Genomic DNA, 12561 nt, shown 5'->3' with positions numbered 1-12561 from the left:
CCAAGGAAGGGGTGGGACAAACTCTTGGGACCCACCTCTGGGAGGGTCAGGACAGAGGGGTGGCTATACCCATGTCCTTTGTCCAGTTTCGCGCCAGAGCAGGCGCTGGTAGCCCCAGCAACTGGTTTGAGCTGGACTATGCACAGGGACACCAAATGTGCCCCCAGCGCAGGCATCAAAGCACTCTTGGAGTGCACCCACCCAGCCCCAATACACTAAAGCCTGTCTGGGAGGTGGTCACGCCTCCCTGTGACAGGAAACCTATTGTCCAGTCGTCCAGTGCTGGACAAAACGGAGTTTTGTCCAGCAGCAGGAGGACAGACTCGTGTCTGTGGCTGGCAGTATCCATTTTGTGATGCCAGGGTCTGTGATGTTGGTACCGGGTGTACCGGTGCTGTCATGTTTCTCCCTCTAGTAGGGTGGAATCATACCTCCCACACCAGTAACTGGTGTGGAGGTATGAATCCAAGGTGTTGTTTCCATGTAGCCATTCCAAAGTTAGCATTTACCATGAGGTTATAATGCACTTAAGAGTATATGGTTTGGCTGCATCACAAACAACCCCGGAATAAAGGTTCTGAAGGCTGCAGAGGGACTCTGCTCATGCATGGGCACCCTCTTGCATAATACCTGCCTTCAGGATTGATAAGGCCTGCCATAGGGGTGACTGATAGGTTTATATGTGCAGTGATATGGATAGATATAGTGAACCTATATCTAAGTAAGGGGTGCATACACCACTTTACACAGGCTGGTGTAGCAGACCTGCTGTGTCATTTTGAATGGTCTCCCATGGGTGGCATAATACATGCTGCAGCCCCTGAGAGACCTCTGGGGTACCTATGCCCTAGGTACATAGTATACCATATACTAGGGACTTATAAGGGTACCCCAGAATCCAATCTGTGGTGTACCTAAAGTACATGCAATCAATTTAGAGAGGAAGCAGCTAGGCTGGGGTCCTGGATAGCAGGGTTCCAGCCAGACTAAAGTCGAAAAACAGCGAAGCATCAGCAAAAAGTGGGGGTAACTATAAGAAGCAGATCCTACAATGCTTTTGTTAAAAATGTGAGAGGCAATGCTATTACTAAATGCAGTCGGTGAGGCAGACTCCATGGATTGTCCTTGTTTGATCTCAAAGTTATATTTATAGAGCTGGTGTCTGAAGTTTCTGTTTTGTGAAGGAGGATTTTGACCAGTATATAGTTTGCTGACATACTTTTGTGATAACTTCGAATTTAAAGAGGTGGGGAGATGACGGTGATTTCTTCTATTGCCATTCAGAAGCTTTGTGTTTTTTAAATCTTATTTAATCTACTATTGTACCAGCTTAGGTTTGTGTGCTCTTTCTTCACTTTGGAGGTGGTGGAAGCTGCTGTATTGACAGTGCTGCAGATCTAAACATTATAATACTCTACTAGCTTGGAGGGGTCACCATATGGCTCTGTTTGTAGTTTTACAGAATGGATCATTGAGTCAAGGGCCTATTTGTCAATGTGTTTGAGGTCTTAAGATGTTACTATTTCTCCGGATTAGGGCGGCAAGGGTGAGTTAAGGGCAGGATTTTGAGAGGAATGAAGAACTAGTCTGACCACTCCAACTTGTAATTTTAGAAATTTGTAAATTTAGAAATTTGTGAGCAGTTTCTCCTTTTGAAAATCAGGTCCTGTGAGATGTTTCTCTATTCTACACAGTGGACAAGTTTACGTATATTGAGCTAGTCAGTTTGCATTTAAGAGACTGTGTTTAGGGGCAGATATGGAAGCTGCATTAGAGATTAATCACCTATAGTTATCATTAAAGATTTTAGATTGCCCATCAGTGCTCAGCAACTGTGGCATTTCGAGCTTGTTTAGGATAGGCTAGTGAGGTGTTGTTACCTGCATTCTATATCTAATATCGTATGAAACTCTTTTTGTTTTAGGTTTGGTGTTCATATAGCATCACTTGTAAAATGTGTAGGTTCTTGATCTTGAGAAGCAGATTCAGTATGGAGCAGCAGCAAAATGCAGCAGTAGGGCATCACTCAGCACAAAGAACAAATGTAGTAAAGAGCACATTTGGTGTAAAATTAGTGTATCGCTATAAAATCACTTTTAGATGACATCATTCTGATATTGCATAACACCAATTACTGTACCAGGTACATATCCTAGCCAATTGGACACTTTCACTTATGTTGGTGTACCCGTGCCCTATCTGGCTGTAAGAATGTCCCTCGATTGTTCTTTCATTGATTGATGTTGTCTGATACAATGAGAGTTACCTGAGATTGGCGTCACTGGCTGGGGCCGCCACAAACAGTTCAGATACTTCTGCTCCTGTTATAACATTTAATCTTGGAATAAGTTGACATTGTCATAGCATGATGTAAAATCTCATTGACATTTCCATGCTTTTATGGGTGTGTAAAAGTTGCTAAACAAGAAAAGCAATTAACAGATTCAATCAAAAAAAGAGATCGGAACCAAGGGGCATATTATCAAGGCCCGGCGATAAATATCGCAAAGCGTGCATAGCGCTTACATATTTATCACCGGCTATCTCTGGAATTTATCGCCCGGTTAGCACGTTATCAACAACGCGCATCGCCGAGGCGATGAAAATTCCAGAGATAGTGGGGATATCGCCGTTTTCCATGGTGGAAAACGGCGATATCCTAGATGATAGGGCCTGTGGTCTTAGCCACACAATCCACCCCCCATGTTAGGTATGCCTTAGTCAGGAATTTAACAGACGTTAAATTCCTGCGTTTACTTAACGTGATTTTAAATATCGCTAACCCTCGTTGTCAATATGACGAAGCTGGGTTAGAGATATTTTCCCATGGGAGTATAGTCAGGCACGCCTCCTTTGCATCTCATTAGCGATGCGATGGGAGGCATGGTGACAAGGGGCGCTATTGCCAGTAAACTGTCGCTAACAGTTGTTAGCGACAGCTTGCTGATAGGGCGATAAAAATATCGCCACTTTAGCAGCAAAAAGTGCCGCTAAAGCGGCGATATTGCCCTTGATGATATACCCCCAAGTGAGATTCTAGGAGTACGTTAGTAATCTACAGAACAGTAAGGAAACAAGGGAGAATGGCGTTCTAGAAGCAGCCTGGATAAGACATGTATTAGAGCTATACACAGACAACCAGGCAGTCCTGCTGGTAATCAGCCACTCCGTGGCAACGGTCCACAAGTAAACATATATTGGGGTTAAAAACACTGGGGAGACAGCAACCGGGATGCCAGGAAGCACCTCCACAGGGCCAGAACTCTCACCTTATTCAGACGAGGATAAGTGCACAGTCCCTGGACAAATAAGCTGCAAGAACATCGAAAGTATCATCAGGAAATTAAGAAAAGATGGGACCCTGGCCCTAACGGATTACATCAAGCTTGTTCACATGTGCCCTTGAAACATGGTCAAGGCTGTAGTCCCCTCTCTTTAATTGCACACTAGAATCTGCAACTGTTCCTGATGCTTGGAGAGGTTAAATTCTCTGCCCCATATACAAGAAGTATTTGCAATGCAATAGGTCTCACATTTGTCAGAGTTAGAGCTATTGGCGTTGTAAATGACAATGTCTTTTATCTCTGTGTTTTGGTTTGGAGTGTAGTGGATGTATGAACAGCCCTGCCGAGAGGACTTAGAATGAGAAATCACCTATGAGACCAAAGAAGTAGGTAGCAGCACTGTGTAGAGGACTTAGAATGCAGAATTACCGACTGGACCAGAGAAGAAGCTAGTAGCACTGTTTAGAGGACTAAGAATGAGGAATTACCAACGAGACCAGAGAAGCAGCTAGCAGTCCTGCCTAGAGGACCAAGAATGTGGAATTACCACTGGGAACAGAGACACAGCTACAGCACTGCCTACAGGACTTAGAATGAGGAATTACCAGTATGACCAGAGACACAGCTGCAGCACTGCCTAGAGGACTTAGAAGGATGAATTACCGACGGGACCCGAGTAGCAGCTGTAGCACTGTCTAGAGGACTTAGAATGGAGGAGTTACTGATGGGACCAGAGAAGCAGCTAGTAGCTCTGTCTGGAGGACTTAGAATGGGGTAATTACCGATGAGACCAGAGAAGCAACAAGCAGCACTGCCTGGAGGTCTAAACATTAGGAATTACCACTGAGAACAGAAGCATAGCTACAGCACTGGCTATAGAAGTTAAAATGTAGGAATTACCAACGGGACCAGAGAAACAGCTGCAGCAGTGTATAGATAACTTAAAATAAGGAATTACCGATGAGACCAGAGTAGCCGCTAGAAGCACTGACTTGTAGACTTAGAATGAGAAATTAACAATGGGTTGTTGATAGAATTAGGAAAGGAATAGCTTAACCTTCAGACACCAAGGAGACGAGGGTGGAGGGCAATCTGTTTCCAAACCCTAAGGCTGAACGATGTACAAATTGTTGCAGATTGATCTAAAGAAGGGCTGTAATTAGAAAAATGTATCTTTTGATTTACATGATTTTTCAGCTACTAATAAAGCATAAACGCTACAAAATAAATACCCACAAAATATATTTAAACAATTCTCTTGCTTTGTACCCAGCTAAAAATATGCACAGAAACGATGAAAATTATGTTTTTCAGTCACTAAGAAAACACTTACGTTCAAACTTTTAAGTGTAGACAGTACACCACCCCACTTTAAAACCTTTTCCTGAGACCAAGAGTCTGCAACTACTTGTAATAATGCAGTATTTCATGATTGCACTCTGAGATGTAGAGAAATATTGTAAGAGTTTCATGGCTGCACTTCAAAGCATCATCTGCCATCGCCACAAAAAAGCAGAAGAGAGAATTATTAGGGAAAGGAACTAGGGCTGTAGAAGAGAGCACACAACCGATCGTCTCACCACCACCAAGTGGTCCTGAGCTCTGCAAGCTCTCAGCTGGAAAGCAGTAGCGGCTCGTGGAGGGAGTACCGCAGGGCGGTGCGGCAGGGGGAGGGGCATGGTGTGGGGTAGTAAACTCCGGCTCACGGCCGACCGGAGTTATGTAAGTAAATAAACAAATAAAACAAATATCATTGCGCGTACTGAAACGCATTTGCGTTTCAGCACACGCAATGAAATTCGTTTAATACCCTCCACCCTACCCCTCCCCTGCCCCGTCCCACCGCCCTGCGGCACTCCCTCCACGAGACGCTACTGCTGGAAGGGGAAGCAGGCGCCAACAGGAGCCATCAGCACCTCAACAGTACACTGAATAGCTTCCACTGCGTGCGTGCATGCCACGAATGTTAGAAAAGTAAACAAATAGTAAAGGAAGGCAGTGGCCACCATATTTAAAGGTATAGCTGACATAAAAACTGCACAACCGGCAATGATGTAAAGGCGGCGTCCGCCTTTCTTTTCTATTTAATTGCGTACACATATGCAAAGAAGGGGGAAGAAGGAAAAAACACCTTTGGTCATGTTAGAAGCCGCCGAACTGCTGACAAGAGGCGCACGGGCACCATTGTTAAAGTTAAAGTGCAGCATCTTACATATTTTGAAGGAAAGATGACGCTTGCTAAAAAAAACAAAAGCAGTTACAGGATAGCATATCCAGCCTGCAACAGGAGTATATCATTTAAGAAAAAAGTGCTCACAAACTGTAATAAAACGTACTGAGTTACAACACAGTAAGAGGGCCAGTCCTCATGGGAGGTTACAAACGGAAGCAAGGCGGTACTAAGGAGGGACTACTAAGCCTATTCATGAACCAAAAGTAACTATTTACAAAGGACAACGACAAAAGCAAATGAAAAATATGGGCGGAGAGCGGGCAGTGCTTCAAATCCCTAACTCAATACAGCATGGCTCGCAGAGCAGGGCATGCGCTGCCCAGGCTCAACCTAAAAAGGGGGACTGATCATTGCCCGCAAATTACCGTCTAATTGTCCTACTTGATGTAGAAGCATACTCTGGTGCCGCTGCGTGATACTGCACCTTGCACAGAGGTCAACATATTTCGCACCTTTAAATACATAACAAGTGAACAGCTCCAACAGAGCTTCTGGTCCAGGGTAGGGTCCGAGGTACTTCTGTGGTCCACGGGTTCTCATTCAATGTTCATGTCCATCCTCCTCGTAACCATCAGGAAGTGCGTTGGCATGAGCGTTGTGAAAGAGGGATTTTTGCCCATCTCCCCAGGGGAATGGCTTTGTTCTAATACGAAGGTGACTGTAGGGGACAAATTCTGGTTTATCGTGTGAGTGATGCTGCATCTTTAAGTAGACATTCAGCATACAGACAGCAACACCAGGGAGAGCAACCACAAAGGTTAGGATCTTCCAGGTACGTGCTGCATTCGAGTCCCCGTGAGCAGCTGCAGCAGACAAAAGCCGGCCGTGTGGAGCGAGGGCCTGGCTCAGCACACCAGAGAGCCTTCCAAACGCCGCCATGGTCAACGCGTCAATGAAGGAACCTTGCACCGAGAAGAACTTCCGGTATGAAAGGGGCGACTTTCACCCCTGGCGGAAATAGAGCCTGTTCGCCACACAAGGGCAAACTGCAAATTATTGCCGGCCATCTTGGTATGGCTTCGGCATCCCTTACATTCTACCCCTCAAGACAGCAGCGGCCATCCTAAAGGCTATGCCGATGCCCTGTTGAAGCAGTTAGAGTTGTTGGTGCAAGAGCAAGAAATCTTAAAATGATTTCAATCAGGCTTTAGGGCCGGGGCATCTACTGTGGACAACATCCTTGCTCTAAGGCATCAAGCTACTCCGAAGAATAACCTGCCGCTAAAAATTTATATGAGACACACATGTTTTTACAAATTTTTTTTTGATAATCAAGTTTATTGACTTTTAAAACACGCCACAAATTTACATTGGCAGCAAAATCAAGCACGGTATAGAGATTATATATAACCACATGAGAGGAGACAGGACCTAGTAAATCAACTTTCAGAGTATAATGACATCTATGATTGAGAGTAAGCGTAAGCGTACAACCCCTTTAGGACAGTAGATTGAACCATTTTCCCCAGATCTTCATGAAAAGGTCGGGACTTCCCGGGCTTCAAAGAGGGACTCCTCTTGAATCCCACACCAATCAACCCCACGGTTCCATTTCCGAATACTAGGAGACTTGGCCTGAGACCAGAGAGCCGTAATATCTCGCTTTGCCACTGCTGTTCCAAGGAAGCGCTTATCAGCCCGGGAACCATCCAGGCCGTCAAACACACCCAGGATCAAGCGCAACAGATCATGAGGGATTGTCCACCCCAGGGTCAATGTGAGTTCCAGCTCCACTCCCGCCCAGAAGGCCGCCAGTACAGGACACTGCCAAACCATGTGGTAGAAGTCTGCAGAGGAGTGGTTGCATCGCGTGCAGGTGTTTTTACAATTTTATAGACCTTTTAATAATCAGATGCAAGTTTTATGACGCATCATGCACCGTATTTGCAAATACTATCCCATATGCTGCCTACGCACATAATAATCACATGCATGCCCGCATGACACCCTATTGCATGCTCAAGCATCCAGTTTTGCCTGGTGACTCTTCTTCGCTTTTCTGCTGCACCCCCCAGATGTCCTTAAATCTTATATGGGACACATATGCTTTTATCATTTTATAGACACTTTAATAATCAGATGTATGTTTTATGACGTATTATGCACTGTATTTGTAAATGATTTTTGGTAATCATACAATAGAGAATCTATCTATCTACCGGCCGCTATTTTGCTGCTTCATCGATTACAGTATGGCCCTTGATAGAGTAGACAGGGCTACCCTATGGAGGAAGCTGGATGCATGGGGTATACCCCACATGCTGTTAAGAGCCATAATCTCGCTATACACTGGGACATGGGCCCTTGTACTGTCACTCAGAAAATCTGAAAAAATCTTGGCCTATATTTCAGGGTTGTGTCTTAGCCCCACTGCTCTTCAATCTGTACTCAGCTGATCTGGGCAAAACCTTGGAGTCTTGCAACCTGGCCCCGCCCAAACTAGGAAACATCAAGCTGCAAATAATTCAGTATGCAGACAACATAGTGATTATGGACTGTAGTAAAACCGGGTTGCAATGAGCACTGAATGCCCTGAACACCTTTAATCTGCTCAACCCTCTCCTGGTAAACTTGGACAAATCAAAGGTCCTAATATTCGGCAAGTACAGGAACAAAAGGATTGCTTCCTGGCATCTGGGCAGCAATAGCATCAGCAGAGCCAGGAAGTAAAATTACCTGGGGGTGAGGTTAGGCGAAAAAAGAACCTCAGTGGCTCTGGCGAATGCTTTAAAGAACAATCATTTGCATGTCAATAGGTCTCCCTTTAGGACCTTATAAGGATTTAGTAATTCAGCATATTGTGTGGCCCCATAACTTTCAGGGTGCCGAGTCGCTCATGAGCAAGATTCTCTCATGCGCAGCGCTGGTGTCGCACCATGTTTAAAGCACATTTCCAAACCTCACACACCTCCTATACAAGTCTTACTACAAGCATTACTATTTTCAATCACGCATTCCAGAGGGTGTCTTCCAAACATTGAAATCCAGAGCAGCTGAGAAACTGTCAAGGGCATAAGTGTTAAATCTAGGTTACAATATATTTAAAAACAGCACAGGGCGAGCAGGCTGCCACGAACAGGAAACAAGACGCAATGGTAACAAGCATTGGCATAGCCAATAGGTCTCGCCTTTGGGACCTTATAAGTGTTTAGCCATGCAACAGTTGCATAACTAAATACTTATAAGGTCCCAAAAGCGAGACCTGTTGGCTATGCCAAGCGGCCATGCGGCCGCGAAAGTGATCGCCATCACGATCAAAAATCAAAGCGGCCGAAAGTAATCGCGGAAAAGCGCGGCGCGCCCGCCCGCGCACATGCACTGTGGCTCTAGGCTGGCCTGGTAGCACTTTTTGGAGCTCTCTCAATAAGTCTTGCCAGACCAGCGCATGCGCTGGGTCAAGCTAGACCTAAAAATTAAAGCGGTGTCCTGTGATTTTGGGCATATCACTTAAAATACAAGCAGCGATCTCGGAGGGGTGGTGGGGGCGAGGTAAAGGGGTAGGGAGAGACTGCACAGGGCGAGCAGGCTGCCACGAGCAGGAAACAAGACGCAATTGTGAAAAAAAAAGCGGTGTCCTGTGATTTTGGGCAAATCATTTAAAATACAAGCAGCCATCTCGGAGGGGTACTGGGGGCTGGGTACAGGATTAGGGAGAGACAGCACAGGGCAAGCAGGCTGCCATGAGCAGGAAACAAGAAGCAATGGTGAAAATGAAAGCTGTGTCCTGTGATTTTGGTCAAATCACTTAAAATACAGGCAGCGATCTCGGAGGGGTGCTGGGTGAAGGTATAGGTAGAGACGGCACAGGGCAAGTAGGAAGCAAGACGCAATGGTGAAAATGAAAGCAATGAGAGGGTTAAGAGAGACGGCACACAATTTGACTAGAACTGCATTTGAGCTTATAAATGACTCCATCGGCAACATTTAAAAAACAGCAATGAAACTGCATCAAACATGCTGTGAAGGGCATGCAGTTAGAGCTGCCGACTCTGGATTTAGAGTCTCGGCGCCTGCTCAACATCCTGTGATTTTGGGCATATCACTTAAAGTACAAGCAGAGATCTCAGAGGGGTGGTGGGGAGGTGGGGTTGAAAGGAGAGATGGCACAGGGCAAGCAGGCTGCCACGAGCAGGAAACAAGACGCAATGGTGAAAATGAAATACCAGCATTTGTAAAGCACACAGCTACCTCCGGAAAGGTGTCCCGGTGCTGGGGACCGTCGGGAAGATTAAGCGAGCTATTGCCCAGAGTCACATGGTGCTGGGCTAACCTGCCGCCGGCACCGGGTATCGAACTGTGAACCCGCGGTTTGGAATCAGGAACCCTGGCCACTGTGCCACACCTCTTCCACATGAAAGTGGGCACATCATTAAAAGGTGCACGGCCTACAAAGACAAACAGTAATTAAACCTGTGATGCAAATGCCAACTGAAACACGAAGCACATCATCTTTGAAGCCAGCACTGTGCTGATACACAATCTGAGGGAAACAAAACAAAAAATAGTGCACATAACGGAACCTATAAAAAAGTGTAAGACCACGCATAATACGGGCAATCTCCTTGGAGGGTTAGAAACACAAAGAGGCGGGACTAATTAAGCATGCTGACCAACCAAAAGCATGCATTTATGAAGGGCACGAACAAGGACCGAATGGAAAAGATGGGAGGTGCTTCAAGCCACAGTCTAAATTACTGCATGCCTCACAGTGCAGCGCATGCACTGCGCAGGCTCGATGTAAAAAGGGGGTTACCATTACGTTTAGGGTCGACCGACTGCATCAGATGCTGAGCAGTGCCTTCGCGGAGCCAATATTACAGGTAATGAAGGCAACTCTTTTGCCAGCCTTACAGTACGGCCACTATGCCTACGTGGGTACCCTAGATTAAATCCTGGAACACATTCACTGCAGAGAATACAGGAAAATCTTCCAACAACCACAATACACACGTCGGTCCAGGCTTAGGCTGGAATTGGAGCTGGCGAGCCAAACATTAGATTGTCAAGCCTCCATGTTGAAATATTACATCAGGACCCAGAGGACACAGTCCAAATTACTTAAGGCCAATTACTTTATTTATTTTTAACTCCGGGCAACCCTTGGCATTCCTTTGGCAGTCCCAGGAGACACAATATAGACCCTCAGGATTGAATAAACTGTCCTTCAAACTGGGGATGTCCTATTCAATATCAGGAGGAGAGCAATTATCCAACAATTGAAAGAGTCCTCAAGGGAGCAAGACTTACTATCTGTAGATAAGTAGTCACTGGTCCGGCCCCTGAACTACACTTATCTCCCAGGGAAACCACAACAGCACCTCACAGAAGCCATAGATGCTCTCATCCGCCGGCAGATATTGTACATGAGACAGTTTACACTGCCAAACTGCCAATAATAGACTTTAATCCAGCCTGGGGGGGGGGGGGGGGGGGGGCGCGGCAATAAAAAGGAGTGCAGGCTATGTTCCTACCAACATGAACCCTGGATACGTCCGATATGTTGATGCCCCTCCTCCTCCAATGAAATTGTTTGCATGCATGAGCAATTAATTAATTACACAATTTACAAAGCAAGTATTGCCATTTGCTTGACACAGGGAGCTATGGATCTTGAGCCGACATCAGGTCGATCTGTCCTGATGGTACACTTGCACCATAATGCACTGCTTGCACATTCCGGCACTTGGACCTTGGCCGTTAACACTTAAGCAGCTGTCTTGCACTAATTGCTCTTTCTAACTGCACACAATACTTCCAGAATTCTTTTTAAAAATATGTTATTAATTGTTGATTTTAATTGTTTGCAATGGGTTTAATTAACTAAACAATAGTACTACTACTACTAATATATTTATCGTCATGACTTTAAAAGTTTGATATCTCTTGCTCAGGGCATTCATTTCAGGTGGGTAGTACTCTTCAGGAGCAATGTCAATATATATTTCTAAAAATAATCAGCATAAAAATGTATTCAGAGCAGGGTCTATAGGAACATACATTTAAAAAATACATATTAATGGCAAGGTCTTGCCAAACCATAATTCTGTACGAAGATTGGGCGACAAGAAAAAGGGCAATGCAGGAGGGTAAAATGAGTAAGGTAACGGGGGCAAACACCTAGCACAGAAGGCGTGGGCATCGTCATTCGCCCAAAGACACGTGCACTTGGTCACCATCTCTTATTTATTGATGTATTATTTAATCATTTATATAGCGCACTTGAGCATGTCTGCATGAGGATGCTTTAAACTGAAACATAAAGAACCAGGGTTACATTTGACATGGGAAGTAGAAGGTGAACAGTTAAAGGGTGTATTCCAGTTGTTTTGAGTGGCTAAAGTTCTAGGTTTCTGAATAATGGTTAAACTAGTATCAATGTCGTCTGTAGACTTCGACTTTCCTACAAAACCTGGAGAATAGGAAGATCTCAGAAGTGTTGAGGTTGGGGAAGAGAAAGTTCCGAGCTGTGGCAGCTGCGCCAGGGAAGCATTGTTTGGATGATGTTAAGGTTTGAAATTTGGGAATCTCAAGTGGAAGGTTTTATTTTTATTTTGGGGGCTTCTGTGAGCAACCTGAATTTTGGGTAGGTCAAGTGGATATGGAGAAGACTTTTCATGAACAGCTTTGTGGGCAAGGCAGCCAATTTATACTGGATTCTGGGACAAGAAGATGTATACACTAGGAGAGGGAAAGACCAAAACTAGAACAAGTAGAAAAGGGACATAGAAATGATGAGACCAAGACAGACAGACATAGTTAAGGGCATTAGTTAAGGAAGAAACAAATAGTGGATTAAGTATACACAAACTCAGAGCCAGAAACAAAAATACTGGGAGACACACACAGGCAGTGGGAAAGGGAGGAATGAATGTGCTAATGGTGACACTGACAAGAGATACAGACATGGACCTAAGGAAAAGAACACGATGAGGTGCTGATGCTGGGACCTGCGGAGTCACACGTGAATACCAGGGCAGGAGCCACCAATGCTGAAAAATAGATAAGGATGCTACCACCAGGAGAAGCAGGCCTGGAAACCAAGGC

At 45.2% G+C, this 12561-nt stretch overlaps 2 protein-coding genes across 3 annotated transcripts in view; one reads left to right on the top strand and one right to left on the bottom strand.

Annotated features, from left to right (window-relative positions):
• AOPEP (aminopeptidase O (putative)) overlaps positions 1-12561 on the top strand; it is a 1648611-nt gene that overhangs the window by 1313828 nt on the left and 322222 nt on the right. The gene's annotated exons all lie outside the window — the stretch shown is intronic.
• Positions 5916-6429, bottom strand: LOC146865941 (cytochrome c oxidase subunit 6A, mitochondrial-like). Its single transcript, XM_085640786.1, has one exon. It carries the CDS (start codon positions 6394-6396, stop codon positions 6058-6060), a length of 339 nt encoding a protein of 112 aa, XP_085496912.1. The 5' UTR covers positions 6397-6429; the 3' UTR covers positions 5916-6057.

This window comes from Triturus cristatus, chromosome 2_1 (assembly GCF_964204655.1).
Source record: "Triturus cristatus chromosome 2_1, aTriCri1.1, whole genome shotgun sequence".
NCBI classification, from domain to species: domain Eukaryota; kingdom Metazoa; phylum Chordata; class Amphibia; order Caudata; family Salamandridae; genus Triturus; species Triturus cristatus.
Note: the sequence above shows the minus strand (reverse complement) of the source record. Positions and strands in the feature narration are given on the sequence as shown.